The sequence below is a fragment of the Accipiter gentilis genome, chromosome 1, assembly GCF_929443795.1.
Source record: "Accipiter gentilis chromosome 1, bAccGen1.1, whole genome shotgun sequence".
NCBI lineage: Eukaryota > Metazoa > Chordata > Aves > Accipitriformes > Accipitridae > Astur > Astur gentilis.
The window spans coordinates 50,644,453-50,661,476 of NC_064880.1; the positions used below are offsets into that span (position 1 = coordinate 50,644,453).

Sequence of the window (17,024 nt, forward strand, 5' to 3'; positions counted from 1 at the left end):
TACGCGCTGAAAAACATGGAAAATTCAAGGCCACCAGATTTGAGAGCTACGCTTTCCTTTTCAGGCTGCATCGCTGCTGCAATCTGACTATTGCCTGTTTGCATCCTAGAAAGCGACTCCGTACAAAAACGGGTCCTGCGGCAATTAGGGAACTTTTATCCCACTTTCCCATCTCCCAGAGAAAGGGAACAGGATGGGGGGGCTGCAGAAGTCACTGGTTGCTGCTTTGCTGCCTCACAGACTAAACTGACAAACTAAAAAAAAAAAAAAAAAAAGCCTTTATCTCACTCTAATTTAAGCCATAGGAGCAGCCCGAGCACTGAGGAGTGCAAATCCAAATTCCACGCTGGGTTTGCAATTCCCAGTCCGTTCGCTCAATTTGGCACAACCTTCGGATTTGGCCCATAGTGTTTGGCAGCCACCTTTTATTCTTCCCATCTTTTATACTTTGTGAATAGTCTAAGTTACATAATGCCAGTGACAATTTGTTTATGGCAAGCATTAGAGTCACTGTTTTATGATTACATTCAAACTTTAAGCCACATTTTGACATCTAAGGATCATCTTGCATGCTCGTATATTACATACAATGAAGGTTTGTGTTCCAGTAAAGGGGGGGGGGGGGGAGGAGGAACTTTATAAATAACATGACTCCTTTTGTCTGAAGAGATTTTAATACATTTGTCTGATCTACTGTTTTTGCAGTAGCTAGAATATAATTTGAATATATTAATATTTTCAGCAACTGTGCTCAGGGAGCCCAGTTAATAACTTATGCATGGATATATAGATACACTTCAGACAGAGGTAACGTTTTTAGCCCTTATGTTGGTAATACTTAGAAACACACAATGAAAGAGCCTGTTCTTTCCTCCTCTTTGTTGTGGGCATGCATTGTGATGGTATGGAGCCAGTGTTCTTTCTGTTGTCTACACAGCCTGGATTCAATAAGCAGTTATATATGCATATTATGACAATGTGGTCAAGGAAACCAGATTTTTTTACTATACCTTCATGTGCCTGTACAGTATAAAATCTGGTATTTATTTTTCTTGTCCTCATTCAATATGTTAACAAAATCATAATTTGATACAGGTTATGTTCACTTTATAATTAAAATTAGAGTTAGATGAAAATACAGCAAGATGTTGCTGAATGGAAAATATTTATCTTTTCGTACATTACGCATTATGGTGCAATGTAAAATCATAAATCTGTGGAGCAGCTAACTCCAGCCAAGCGTACGACAACTCGCCTCCTCCCCTGGTCCACAAGATGCAACTGGTTACCTCCTCTAAGCCGCTGGTTTCTGTGCCCATCTCAGCCCCGCCGTTAGACGGCATTGCCACATCCTCTCCAGAGCTTTGCTGTGGTCTTCTGAAAGAAGACCTCTTGCCATGCAGATCAGCCAAGAAAAGGGAATTCAGGAAAGTTCTGTATTTTTCACAGATCCCACCAATCTGTCTCCTAGCGCCTTCATGGACAAAGCGCAAACTTTTCGCACCATGTTCTCTGTGTCAGCACTAGACTCAGCCTCACCAAACCACCCCAGGGTAGCGCTTCATCTGCCTTGAAACTCTTCCCGCTGCCCAGATCATCGCCATCCACATTGCCAGGTCCAGGCCTTCACCAAACGCTATCAGCAGTCTTGGAGGTCCCAGTAGAGTATCGCATACGGGACAACCCTATAGCATATGGAAGCTTTCCAGTAAGTAAAGTTTACTGTGAACATCAGCTTGTCCCTATTCAAACTTTCAGTCCAGAGAGGGTTTTCCGTAGGGCTGTGGCAGTAGTAGTAACAGGCAACTTAAGAGCACCTCCTAGGAGAACCCAGATATGCTTCCATATCTGGATGACTGTCTCCTCAAATGTGTCATTAAAAGCAGGAGTTTTCCATTCTTTCAGAGCATCTACCCCATGGAAGTCATTGCAGCTGCTACGGACTCAGTGCCGGCCCTGAGATTTCTGTCTCAGGGCAAATTTCAAATCTTGAATATGGTTTGAATCTCACCTGACCACTATGGTGAGGAACTGCTTAACCTTTTTGGGTTACATACTAGCAGGTTCCCATTACTCTTCATATTAGATTACGTCTATACGGCTTCACATTCAGAATCTCCAACATTTGCTTCCTAAAGAGGCACTTTCTCAGCTTGTAAATCCATTTACAACCATTCACTTAAGGTTAGATATTTTCTGCCACAGGGGAAGATCCATGCAGCACCTACAAAAGTGTCCTGAATTTAGTCTTATCTGAGCGCCAGACAGCGCAGTGTCAGTGGTCTTCTGGAGCTAAAGGCAATGAAAAAAAAAAAAAAAAAAATCACATGCAAGGCATTTAAGCTTCATCTCCAAGAACAGCATGCCTACGCATAGCGTCAATAAGCAAGGCCATACAGGGACAGACCCATTTGGCAGGCGGGCACTATCAGAAGTGCTTCTTTGCAACCCTATTAGGTGCATTGAGGCATTTTACTCGGTTAAGCTATGACTGAGATATTTGATGCCCTGGAAGCTGCTTACTGAATGAACTGTCCCAAGACTGATGAGTATGCCTTGATATCAACAGCAAGATTGTACCTGTTGTTCCTAAATCCTTCAACGTCTGTCAAATGTGATTTCGGTTAGGAGGTCTAAGTGACTCGTGTGTGTTTTCTCACCAGCTTTTCTAACTGTGGATTTTGATCGGGGTCAGACAAAAGCAGATATTGGCAGGTCTGGTCACTTGAAGCTTCAAAGATGAAAGAAACACAACTACTGAGAGAGGTAGGGCTGCCTGTATAGAGAATGAAGACTTCTGTAAAGTGTCTAAGGCAGTTAGACCACAGTCATCTGAGACCGGTACATGTGTGAATGGGTATTTGACTTAAAAAGGAACTAATGAGAAAATTCAAAGCTAGCTTGAAGCTGGGAAATATTGCAGAACTTGCAGTACTATAAAGGGTGCATCTTAGAAAGACACAATATAGGGAAAATCCTCCACTCCAGGCAGTTTGTGCATTTAGTGCAATGGACTATACACATGCACAAAAAATAAGCATCAAGCTAAGGTGAGTGGACAAGACAGACAAAGTGTAAGTAGAAAAGACAATGCTGACATAGTAAATTCATTGCTCAAGGGCAAGTAAAATGTAAATAAGTTTAAAGAAATCAAAGACTCATGGCACATACTCACTAGTGCATTTAAGAGATACATTCATCCTACTGATGTTCAATATCAGGGCTGAAACAATCGTGATGCTGGGAGGCATGTTAAAGCATCTTTCAAATCTGATACAAATGCAGTGCATATATATTGCAATAGTAGCTTGTGGAGAGCTCAGAACTGAACCTGAAAGAGTAAGAATCCTGGTTGAGGTCAGATCCCATATAAAATCATCCCTGTTGGGCAGACCACTGCAAAAAGACTCATTTTAAACAAGATGGTGATAATATAGGTTAAAAAATTGGAGGATTTATATTGGGGACTATTAATAGGCAAATATTAAAAAAGAATTCATGATTTTAAAAGACTTGAAACAGAACAATTTATGAAGTAATTACATATATAGGAGCTCGCAGAAAGGGAAAACTTTGGTGAGAGTTTGTTCTCTGACTTTCGTGGAATTCTTTGCACAGTCTCTGATTTCAGCATCCAAAATTACGGGTTGTCTTACAAAACTGAATAATTTACTCGTGACACTGGACAGAAGCAACGTGTTGTTAGCGAAACTAAGCTTTTCACGAGAAGCTCTAGACTCACCAGCAAAGATGCATTTCTGAGCAGGTTGTCTACAGTTCAGCATCCCGGGTTGAAATTCCAGCCAATTGCCACTTTGGGGCTTTAAGTCAGAAAGTAAACCTGTCATATCCAGAGCTGAATTATTTGCTGTCAACTGGATTACCGTAGCACAAAAGGGCTATAATTGAACGCTGCAAGAGGTTGTAGATTGAACATAGTCAAAAGCAGTAATTCCACTTAGTAAAAGTAGATATCATCCAAAATGAGAAAAGTTAAGCTTATATAAGGTGAAATTCTGACTCCATTCCGGCTCCCAGTCACCGGGAGTTTTGTCAGTGACTTTAACAGTAATCAAAATTTCAGTCACTGTCGAGAGAGATGCTGCAAAGGGTGTGACGAAGTGAAAGTTAAAATAACTGTTAACCTGGGGCTTCCAAAATACATTTTCTGAGCACAGACTGCTGTCTAACTCAGTGTTTTCCCGACGTAGCAATGCAGACAGCCCTTCTGGGGGCCAAGGGGATAAAACTGTGCTAGTGGAGTACATCTAGGACGTGCAATAAGAATTACCCTGCTGTAACCGCTGAAGTTCCCATTGTTCATCATCCTGCGGGCCATGGTGGAACTGGACGACTTAAGCATAGCGGGGTATGGTTTGTAAGAAGCGATTTCAGAAAGCTGTGACATCGCTGAGCATCAGTGCCGGTGCTGACACCCTTCCACCTCAGCCGCTCTGTCGAAAGACGGGTAGAGATTACGGGAGGAAAGAGCGTAGTAGCGGCTGGCAGACACGCTAAGTTTACTGGGAGGTGGAGGATTATATTATAATACCGAGTCTCATCATCTTTCTATTTTTCTTAACAGTAAATCTGAACAAAAAATGCAATTTACGTGCACCTGTGAACAAGGCTCCGTAGGGTCTCCTGTGTACTTTCCACATACCCTCTGCTTCGGGTGTGTTGTAGAATGGTGCCTGGCTTCTTTTGCCGACTCAAAAACCAGCTGAGTTACCAGCAGAACTGGTGGCTCTGCTTTTTTGCCACGTAATTTTTGTTTGTCCATCACGAAGCACGCCGAAGCCTCGGTGTGCCCATCAGAAAGCAATGCTGTTAATAACATTAATCCACCTTTATTAAGAGCCTTTAGCATTATGGAGGAATACCAAATATTATTAAGACAAAGACAAGAGGATAATAAGGAAACGTGTTTTTTCCCTTGCTGACCTAGTTTCTAACCTCACTTTAAAAATCTTCCATTGATTTTAATTATGCTTAATCTAAAGCTAAGCTCGCAAATCTAGCAAACTTAAGGCCTGCTTTTAAGTGAATTTTCTCGCCTGTCAGAGTTCCTCAAGCTTTCTACGCTACAGTTAGGAGTTTATTTCCAGCCCAGACACAAAGTTGAGACAGCTCTCTGCCCGTAGGAAACAGCCAGCACCGCTACTGTACGGCGCTCGAGTTCAAACGCTACCTTGCTCGAACCGAGGCTGTGTACAGCATTCTTCCCAGAACAATTGCAGTCCTTTTCTCATCAGCGATAGCCAGAGGCAGTAATAAGGGTGAAGGATATCTATCATGAAAAGTCCAGTGTCAATGTGTTCCCCCAATTTATTTACTGACCTTCAATGCAACAGCCATACTCCTGACCCTCATGAGATGAAGCCTAAGGGGAAATGGCACTGAGCACCAATTCCATATCCTGTTGTTCTGTGGTCTAAATTAAGTGCTAATTAATTACCACTGGCATCTTTGGCATTGCCTGTCAAATTGGATTTAGGATATCCTTTCGCTGTTTAAACAAATAGCCCTACATCTAAAGCTAAAATCCCAAGTGTTAGCGTTTTCTTTACTTTTAAATTTTTATTTAAAAATTCAGCAAGTATGCCCATGGATTTTGCAGGTAGAATTCAAATAAAAGAAACAGGAATTGATATTGTCAATTTTGATTAATAGTCCCTCATTAATAAACATCCTGTTATTCAGTTTCCACCTGCAGTTGCTGATGTTGCCTGGAATCAATTAACTCATATAATTTGATTTATTTTACAAAGACATTTTTGGATGTGCTGTGCTGATGATAAAGGTTCTATATTTACAATTCTTGATTTAAGGGAGATTGTTACTAACTGCTTTTTTTTTTTTTTTAATGTTACAAGGAAATGTAGCTTCAGGCACGCTTGAACAAAAATATTTAAGCAATTTCAAAAGTTAAAGCTTTATTCATGTCAAACTCTCTGTTGCCTTCTGAGCCACGCAGACCACAAAAGCGTACAGATCCAGGACCTCTGACAGGTTGGTCTTTACAATAAGCTAGCTGTTCTGCAGAAAAAAATAATCAGAAATAGAATTTAAAAAAAAAAAAAAAATCAAATCAATCACAGCAAAAGGTACACCACCAGCCAAAAATACAGTTAAGGCCTCTATGTGTTATATCTCTGTCTGAACGTATATTATTCTATGCAGTCTCACACTGCCTTTATCACTCTACTATCCAAACACCTCTAAGAAGTGCATTAGCATCTGCCTAACATCTGTCACGGGTGGTTTTGTTCTCTCCTATCCTCTCCCCAAGGAACGGCTCGTGCCTGCAGTGGTAGCGTGGCTTTTGAAGAGGGGTTCGCTGTTGTTTGAGATATATATCCTGCTACAGGGCTGTTAGAGAAGGCAAAAATGAATGCCTTGTGCACAGAGCTGCAGCCAGAGGAGGCCGAGATGTTCCGTAAGGCAGTTCGTGGCCTTCAGCTGGCTCCTACCAAGTGGCTGTCCCCAAACAGAAAAACTTCAGGCTCAATAGCAACTCGCACTGTGCAAATATGGACCAGTTATCCTCCTCCCTCTGGTCTTAGGAGCATTAGTCAGAACCCGTTTGCATTCACGCACAAAAAATTGAAAACCAAGCCAAACTGGCAGGACAGAGTGGTGGTTGTCAGTAAATGGAAGAACTTAGCCGGTCACCCAGTTGGGTCAGTTTTCCAAAAGGAAGACCTGGAACTTTGGCAGTAATGGGGAAGATTCTGGGGAAAGATTTTGACTGCGTTTCTTTAACGCAACGTGGCGTGTTGGGGGAGCAGGACCTGAGGCTCTGCCCACACCACGCTCTCCAGTAGGGCCACGATAGCGTGGAGGTGAACCCCTGCCCTTGCTGTCCACACCACGCCGGGCCACCGGCGGGCACCCTCTGCCTTTGGAGCTTCTCTAACACAGGAGCTGGCCAGAAAACAGAAACGATCCCAAGGCAGGTACCAGGTCACCCTGCTCTCTTCACATAGCTACAGCCGACAGCGGGGGCAGGAGCACAGGAGAAGGACTTCTCCAAAGCACGTTGCTGAACGAAGCCCGTGTAGAGGCCCGAGTCCCTTTAGATGTCTAAATGTGCTTTTACGTCTTGGCCTCAGTCAGCCACAAAATTCAGACTTTTTCTACAAGACAGGGACTGTGTGAGGTGCATGCAAAGGCAAGAGCACACGCGCTCTTCGGAAAGGACGTCATACAGGTAGCAAAGTTTACCCGCTGGTGAGAAGATTTGATTTTGAACTGTTCTCTCATTAAACCAGGCTAAGCCAGAATAAATGCCTTTCTTCAGCTTTTCAGAGTCTATTCAGCCAACTGTGAACTGATGTTCGGAGTTAGTTTAGTTATTATTTTCATTTAGGGCTAGACTCCAAGGCAGTTCATCCAGGGAAGGGCTCGTGCTGTGAGATATGCAGGGGATCCCCTGAGGAAGCCCATTCTCCACCAGGTCCCTGTCAGCTGTCCAGGTACTATATATAGCCATCCAACGGTCAGATTTAAAGGCTAGTTTGCAGAAGAAGACAGCATCGAGTGCTTGTTCTTGCGTCCCAGAGCAACTGAAGAGAAGGGATTTTTCCCAAAGAGCTGTAATATGAACCCACAGCTGCAGAGCACAGGAAGCCTATGGAGTTTCTGTAGGCCAGGAGCCATGGAGGCTATTTTCAGCAAAAGCAAGCTCTTAAGTATGTCTGAACTATTTCTGACCCCTCTCGTAATGTATCATACGCCATGACCTGGTTTCTCTATTACCAGTCGTGGATAGCTATTGTTTCGAATCCAACCTATGGAGCAAAGAGGAATTTAAAATACCTTCCTATTTTACACGGGCGAAAGAAAGTAGCTTAAAACTGTCCTAGTCCCCTGTGATCCCTGAACTCTGTATATTTGTCGCAGAAGAAACCACGTGGCACATTTTGAAAAGGACAGACGTAGCGTTTTGGAGCTCCTCTATAAGCATAAACCTCAGGTCGTAGCTACACAAGTGCAAAGCTCCCCCCTCCCAACACGGTATACAGATTTCACAAACAACGAGCTGAGGATTCAACTGATAATGTTTGCATTTGCTTAGCTTCATCAGCTGGTGAATACCACTGTAATGCAACTGAGCAAATCATCCATAAAGCCAGTACATAAATAATAATGAGGTTTAGTTTGCATTCATAAAATATCAAGAATCCCAATTTATTACTAAATTTTAAATTTATCTATGTTGCAGTGCAATGAATTGAACGGTTTACACAAATAGAGCTTATGGCATCGAGGGCTCACTTACCACCGATTATTTCCCTAAGTCTCTCAAGATGGGGTTAAGTAGCGGACAGGCCCTGCGCTCTTCCTCCACGGCGGGTTTATTTTGCTGTCTGTCCCGAGCTGGTATATCCAGCCGGATACGAATATCTCCGCAAGGCTTTGACCTGTTACAGAAGGACACCTATTGTTGTTTGTGTTCAAAGAGGACTCTCAAAGCTGTAGTTCAGTCTTCTTTTTAGTACCAAAAGCCACTTAAGTTCTTCCTGAAGAACAGCTACTATAGCGGACCTGAAATAAGTTTACAACACAAAGCGACATTGCAGTAATATGCCGTTTCTCAGGAAAGCATGTAGCAGGCCTTAAATGGGAAGGGAATACATTGAGAAGAAACCTGGTAGTTTATCTGTGCATCATTTTGTATTTGTGCCTCCTTCCTAACGCTGAAAACCTGTCTGCAAAAGCCCTGCCAAAATGTGCTTATACACACACAGACATTATCACTTCGTAGGATGGTACGTTTTATTATCAGGTTATTTTCCAGTACATTTGGCACAGTTAAGGTAAGTATATTAACTTTACTTCCAAATAAAGAAAACAAAGTTGTACTGAATGTCTCAGCCATTGTCAATGAGTTAAGAACTGACAGGAGGTCCAAGTAATCAACCCTGTCTACTGCGCCGAGCTTTCCCCTGGGACACCTCTCCAGATCATACAATGTATCTGACTGGCATGGATGTAGAATTGCTTTCAATAAAGATTTTATTTCAAGGTTGGATGATTCCTTCCCAAATGTCTTGTCACTAAAGCAAAGTATGTAATACCTGTTATTTTTTTAACTCCTGTGAACCAGCATTTGGGAAGGAGAGGAGCATAAAATGTTGAGCTGGAAACTGTTCATCACGAGAGTCAAATTTTAACGCGTTCAAATTGATTGGGAGATCTGCGATAGGAAAAGTCAGAAAACCGCTGCACAAACCCTGGCCTGTAACAGTGCAGTGAAAAGGCCTGTTAACAGCGTTATAGTTGAGGTGAGTCGAAGGCGGCCGAGCCATTCCCAGGGCCGAGTCCTTAAGCTAAAACATTACGTTCGCATATGCCTACGTATACATAGGAAACAGATATTAGCCAATTTGAGGGTAATTATTGCTAAGGTGAATCAATGGGATGGGCAGACTTTGACCCGTTAAGGCAGTTCGTAGGAACTTACATATCAAACCAAGCCCAGTGGTCCGTCGGGATGAGCGGCGCTGGCTGTGACAGTGGTCGCTAGCACAGTTCAGCAAAGGTACAAAACCTGCCCAAAGGGGCTGTCATGGAATAACCCACTTACAGAGGAGTCAGTTCCTAATTCTGGAAGTTTACTTGTTATACCAAGAGGACAGATGTCACAAATACATCGTTTTTACTCCTTTCTGAGGACATTTCTTTATTCCCATACATCTTTAATCTTTCTTGGCCTCTGTTTAGATCTTGGTTTCTGTCTCTAATGCAGTGACTTCCCTAGTTAAATAAAATATTGTGCATAATGCTGGTGGACAGGATTCTGATAAGATCAACACCTACTTTTATCCCCCAGTCCTCTGTTGAATTCAGGGGATGGCATTTCCTACACTTGCCATTCTGACCTGTAGTATTTTACGAGGTGACCCGTTCTTACTCTTCTGATCCCCTCATTTTGTAATGCGTTGCTCTTCAGTCATAGTCTATATTATCAGTTCATGGAAGAGCAGCGGGATCGTCTTATTGAAAAGTTACCCTCAGATATAATTTAAAACGGTAAAAGAGTACTAGGCATGGCTAAACCCAGTTCTGCTAAGGGTAGAAATGCCCCCCGACGTTGAGCAAACTTAAATCCTCATAGGCTGGAAAAGGTGAAGAAAGCAAGACTGAGCAGTTCCCAGTGAAGCTAGCAGAGGACAGCTTTACCCTCAAACACTCTCCAGCTTACAGTAAAACAGTGCCCTTTCCAACGGGGTTTTCCTCCCTAAGTACACTGACTTCTTTCTCTAACTTTTACGTGCAGTAGGAACATTAAAATGTTGAGGAATCGCTCACTGTTGAAACACTTTCCCCTCCTCAGCAGTTATTACAGAGTAAAAATGGATGAAGAACATTTCCTAACGTCTAGTGTGTTTGAAGAAATAATCCAGTGTGCTTTCTGAATGTCAAAATTAATAATGATTTTATTTAGAGAGTTTGAAAAGTGTAGGTTTAATGGAACTAGAGCGCCAAACTCACCATACAATGACCCTCTTAGCTGTAGAGTTGCCCTGCTCTCAGTCACACGCTTTCCAGCTTACGGTTGCCTTGGCAACAGCCAAAGCATAAATTCCGAGTATTTTTGCCTATATATTTGCCATTGACACTAAAGCCCTCCTATCAGACACTTCTGCTGGTTTAATACATCATTAATTTCATTACTATTAATAATGAGACCTGTATTTTCTGCATGTTGCCTGACTTGCAATCTTAAAGGACTGAAGCCATTCTTGAAGCTCACTTATTTAGAGAGGGGGGAATTTTGCACAGCATAATGCCCAACAATTTCTTGATATGGTTCCAACATCTGTGGCATCGGATTATAGAATGTTTCTAAAATAATCTCAAATTGATGGATCATTGCTCCTTTCATTTGGGCTTGACAAGTAGCAGCTCTGGCATTTCCTTTCGCTTTTTATGTTGTAAATGGTGTATCACTCTTTCTGCTCTTTCTCTAGCCAAAAAAACAAATTTTGCCCATTTTTTAGGGCTTTTCTCTTTTAACAACTCAATTTCACTTAGGAGCTACAGTAATAGCTTTAAGTGTGTATATTTGGGTTTGGTTTGCTTTGACTTTTTCTTTTGTGGACAGATGAAAAAAAAATTACAGAATTTCATTGGTAAATAGTTGTAATTTAAAAAGGCATAAGGTTCTAAACTTATAATTATTTTATTCAAGCTGGATTGAATTCCTTCCTTCTTCCCCTCCAGTAGCTGTATTTTACCACAGATTATTTAACTACTCAGACTTTCCATGTTTCCAAGATTTCTTGGTTTATAGTTTTTTGTTACTGTGGTCATCAAAACAAGTATGACTGCATGAACAGATAGAAAATATCAAGAATTTTCAAGAGATTTTCTCAATACAAGAATTATTATTCCAGCATTAAGCTTAGGGGCCCCAAATATACGCAGATGTTCTTAGTGCTGCTTTCCATATCGATGAACCGCAACAGATAGCTGGTTCGTCTCCGTCGCCAACGCACACCGTGCCCATCGTCCCTTGCGACTGCAGACCATGTGCTGGCCATGCCTGGAGTCAAACAGGACTTCACAAGTAGGCACCACTCAGCCTACAGATAACGGAATTCAGTTCCCTCCTCTCCCTTCAGTAAATTGCGCTCTGCCATCACTGTTTTCACCCTGACTCTGCTCATCCCTGGTCCACCGCCTCCTTCTCTCTGCAAGGTGTTTCTCCTCCAGCTTCACCAATGCTGTCCGTCAGCAACACCACCTCACTGCGAACCCATGGCTGATGCTAATTGATGATCTCTAAAATTACACAAGATACAACTGCTGAATATGGTTCCCCCCCCCAGTGAACTAGTATCTCTACCCATGCTGATGTCATTGGCAAATATTTCACAAGGTTTCCAACTTCTAGCACGTAACAAGCTCAACAGAAATCAGGTCTTTCACTCCGGGAGGCCCCAAGCTTGATGTATGTGCTTCTGCATAAGTGGCATTAAGCAAAACAACCTCATCATCCCTGTAACAAACATTTTTAATTTTGATAAAGATGTGTGACATCCATCAGAAGCCCACACAGTCATCTGGCAACAAAATTACTAACTTTTGAGACTTTCTGAACACCTAAGAGAAGAGATGATATGTTACTATTACCGCAGAGGAAAGAGATGCTTTTAAAAAATTTATAATAAAGATGTTATATTTTAAGAAATTAATAGTTAAGCCAATCTGATTAGTGCCATATGGAGAGTGTTTTGTGCAATGGACACCACAGTTACAAGCATGAGGCAGAACTAAGTAATGCTTCCTATTTATATATGAGGAAAAAACACAAGTGTTGATGTTCAGGGAACGTGGTAAACGACAAGATTGGCAGAAATCCACAAGACCATGCTCTCTGCTGTGTGACCCACCTACTAACATGAAAGAAACCTTTTTTTTAAGTGACTGAAGCCATTATGTCTCATGAAGTTTCTTTCACTTATAGTGCAGCTTGCTGTAAATTCAGAAACAGGTAGGGAAAAACAGAGAAAGCTCTGATGATTTTTAAACTGCTGTCTGAATTTTAAAAGGATAAATGAGTGACAATGAGAGAGGGAGAGGAAAAGTAGAACTTGGCTTCAACAGTTCGCTTGGGCTATTTAAGTTAAAACTAACAGGTTAAGGAAGCATCCATAAATGCAAACATTTACATATTAAAGTTACATTTAGTTTGCATTCCTTGGTAGAGCTCTGCAATTTATTTATAAAATATGTATCTTCATTTACTAGTCTTTCCAACCTAGGATATATTATATATTCTGGAGGTTGAGGGAAATGGATTTCTACTTAGTTCCTACTCACCGCTGCAGAGATTTATGCGAAACTGCCTACCTAAACTCCATCCATTAAACCTATATTGTTCTTAGGCCAGGCTTCTCCATCCTTAATGTCATTTCCACAAGAATATTAAGTCTTAATACAGACATAAGATCAACTTTTAATAATAATAGTCCTCCTCTTGTAATTTTGTGGGTAATAAAGATATCAAAGGTTATAATCCTTACCATTATTTTCTAAGTCATCTCATTAAGGTATGTGGTCTCAGTGTCTTTCAAGAAACTTTGTGTCAGGGTAAGGCATGCAAAAGTCTTTAGTTATATAAATTTCACAATCCATTTCAGACCATACTAACTTTATTGGATTTAAATTAGCAGAAGGAATGTGTTTCATATGAGCTCTATATTAAGGGGTTTTTTTTTTTGTTTTCCCAACTCTTTCAGTGCTGGTCTCGGACCACGTTAAGAGAAGCAGGGAAGCTTCTCCCTGGAGCCACCCAAAGCGTTGACACTAAAAGTGCTCGATTCCCTTAGCGTTAAGAGCAATCCCTATTTTTGGTGTCTAAACATATGAGAAATTATTGCCTTAGAGCACACACACTAACAAATGCTCGCTCACCAGAAAGCACCAAATTGTGCCTTCATAGAAGAGCACTGTAGCTGGGGCTCTAGACCTCCACCCCGCACACATCTTGCTGCCTAGGGCTGACTCTCCTTTCCCAGTTTGTCAGGTTGGCAGAAGTTGGCTCTTCCCTCCTTCTTTTCTTTCTTTTTCAAAACTTAACCAACCGTCCCTCCCTGTTAGGAGATTCAGTAAAAAAGCGCCTCTATGTACTTCAAAAGCAACAGCGACTCCTTTGACATCCCTCTTTTTTAACCAATTCTTTTCTTTCGTCAACAGGATAGCAGCCAAGGAATCCGTGAATCTTATGTCAACACAAAGCTTAGGAATTGTGTTTGGACCAACACTCCTTAGACCTGAAAAGGAGACAGGGAACATGGCAGTCCACATGCTGTACCAAAATCAGATAGTTGAACTTATGTTGAGTGAGTACAGCAAGATCTTCGGCTCTGAGGAAGACTGACAGACAGGGCCTGTTATTGAAAACGTTCACATCTGTCTTGATGTCTAATATTTTTACATTTCTGTAAACATATTTCTGAAATATTTCTTTTTCTTTCAAGTGACAGATGCCTCATTTTGTGAAAACTTAATGATGATTTTGTGTTTAATTTTCAAACATTGGAATAAAAAATATTGTCAACATTTGCCTATATGTATTCTGCATTAACCCTTTGAGAGTTTCATTATGCTAGCACTCCAAGTGTCACTTTTTTTTGCAAGCTGAGCATACAGCATATGGCCAAAGACCATAGAAAATGCTGTTTACCAACATATGCAACGGCACAGAAAGACAAATAATAATTCAGGAGATTTGTGGAAAATGCATTCAAATATGTATATTAAAAGCAGTGAATTAAAGCAGTGATACCAGATCATTTGTAGCTAATCTGAGCTAACCTTTCTCTTTGATATGTATTGAAAGTTAAAGGCATGATGAATAATCAATTCGCCTACCCCAAGAGTTCAAAAAAAGATTGCATTTAATACTTTTAAACAAGTAATAATAATAATAAAAACCCCTAAAACCAGAATGTCACTATTTGCATAACAGTGCCTAAAAAAAAAATTAAAAATTAAATTGGAACTTTGGCATTTTTACCTAAATGCAGTACATGAAATGAAGACATTGCATGACTGCTCATTTTAATGTAACATCCATTTTGATTCTTCATCACACTGTACATCTGCCTGCTTTCCCCAGCTATCTCATGTTCTGTAGCATTTGTATTGTGCTCCTGAGGATGCTTTATTGGTGAACTACATTAAATTCATCTAGAAAGAACTTTAAAAAAAAGCCTTTTCATATGCCCTTAGGATTACTTGGCTAGACTTGAATCAATTTATGCATTTGATGGTTAGTTTCAGTTGTCATGGATAAACAAAAGGGTAACTGTCTAGAATATATCAAATATTGTTTCATTTTGAAATGTATGTTTCCAGCTATACACATCTCCTACCCTGTTTTGTAAAAGTATTCTGCTGATAAAATGTAGACTTATGTTTGACAGCTTTTTAATCAAGTTCAAAGAGAATAAATAAAACTAATCCAGTGTGGTAAAGAGTCTGTCTGGTTATCGATTTGTTCATAAAATGAAAAATAAACCATGTAAATAAGATGTGTGAAACACAGATCTAGAAGCAAATATTTAAAGCAATTAAAGACCCCAAAACATAGGATTAATGCATAGGTCTGCTGTGCACGAGAGATATGTCTTCAATATCACCTCAGCAGATCATGGATTACTTCAGTTTTTACTCAGCATCATTTTGTAAAATACTGTGTTATTCAGGAAAGGTTGCTCCTCAGAGCTGTCATTTATGGGAACAAATGTATAATGAGGCTTGATCGTTAACTAAGACCAGGCTCTTTCATCAGGTACTAACACAGGCAGAAAATAACACCACGAAAACATAAAAATTGGCCCCAAGATGTTTTCTGACTTCATACATGTCTCAAAAATCAAGCAAAACAGGAGGTAATGACCAGTAATTAAAATTAAAAAACAAACAAACAAACAAACAAAAATCTTCCCCCATATCACAAATATTCAACGTAATCATTTCTGAACAAAACTACAACGTTCTGGAGAACCCAAATTCACTTTACTTTCAAGAAAATATTTTTCATGTTACTGTCAAGCCATGAGTACTTAAACAGTAATGCTTTTCAACATCATCGTCTTTAGACTCTTTTAATAGCAACAAACCAGGCGCTGTTTATAGCCTGTGGAAATGACTGGAAGAAAGATAGTCAGAAGTTCAGTCTATTCCTTAATAAAGACCATTCACATTATGGCCCCACGGGTGCTCACAATCATGCTATTGAAGTAATTTCTTCTATTACTGGAAATGAAAAGTTCACTTGTTACTTGGATCCTGTTGCACTCAGAAGAAAAGATTCTTAATTAATTAATTAATCTTCCTTTAAGCTTTCTTTGGAGCACGGAGACTCCTCTTCTCTAGTTTTTGTAACCAAGACAAGGCTTATAAAATGAACCCATATCTTCCTTAAGATCAACTGGTTTGGGGTGGGGGGTCGGGGGGGAATCAAGCAACCTTTTGGACACATAAGCCTTTCTTTGGTTTTGAAAGGTTGCTTACATGAACGCTGTACAAATGCGCTGACTTTTCTATTAAATGCTTTGTTAAAGATAGAAGCCTGATACGTGGGTAGCCAATTCTGGGAGGACAAAAGTGCATCTCATCAGAAAAGTGTACACATCTGGGGTGTATACAGATGTCTAACCTTTCTGGTCCCGACAACTGAAAGGAATAACCATGCCTTGCTACCAAGTTGCTCCCTTCCCCAAGAGACCAGTTTTCTCCCCGTCTCCTTTAATATCTACATCAATTCAGTGGGAAAAATTATGGACTCAAGTGTTACTTGAAAAGCCAGCCCCACAGCTCCTGCCATCACACCCTCAGGGCAGAAAGCAGCCAGACAAAAGATGGTAAGAGTAAAAAAAAAAAAAAAAATAATATTTGCAAGCCTTAACAGCAGCGGGGTTTCTTTTTTCCTCCTGCTCAGGTATTTTGCTCTTTGTTAACCAAGCTCACAGCCCAGGGCTCCGACAGACTCTCTTTTGTTGCTGGACACATACATTTCTAAATCCCAAAAGTGTCTAAGTTTGGCCTCCGTCCAGCATGAGCAAGTCACTGGGCCTATATGACCACCACATTGCTCCTCCAATTGTTACTTGTAAGAATATTCACTATGACTTGGTAGAAGTTTTTCTCAACCTTTGCTAAATTTTTAGTGAGTCAAAATTAGACTAGCAGAAGACCCTTTTTTCAGGAGTTAGCTTCAGTTTAAGACCACGGATATTTTAAGCAAAGAACTATTGCTATTAATGGTAAGTGATCAGAAAAATGAAGGCTGAGAATGCAGCAGAGACAAATATATCCAAGAATCAGTGGTTATCTGCATCTTCTCCCCGTACAGAGAATCTTCTACTCAAACTCATGTGAAAAGACAGCTGTCCTAGTAACTGGGATTACTATAGTAAAAGGAGACATCAAAGAGAGACCTGTAATGGAACTGAAAAGGGCATTTCCAGCTAGAAATATTTCTCATTAAAATAAAAACTCAA

At 40.6% G+C, this 17,024-nt stretch overlaps 1 protein-coding gene across 5 annotated transcripts in view; it reads left to right on the plus strand.

The window, feature by feature from the left end:
- Positions 1-14,993, plus strand: part of ARHGAP15 (Rho GTPase activating protein 15) — a 330,972-nt gene extending 315,979 nt beyond the window's left edge. For all 5 annotated transcript variants that reach the window (XM_049803687.1, XM_049803704.1, XM_049803697.1 and 2 more), the window contains one exon: positions 13,711-14,993. In XM_049803687.1, the coding sequence (XP_049659644.1) occupies positions 13,711-13,894 (184 nt within the window). In that variant the 3' untranslated portion in view covers positions 13,895-14,993. The remainder of the gene's footprint in view (positions 1-13,710) is intronic.
- The last annotated feature ends 2,031 nt before the right edge of the window (positions 14,994-17,024 follow it).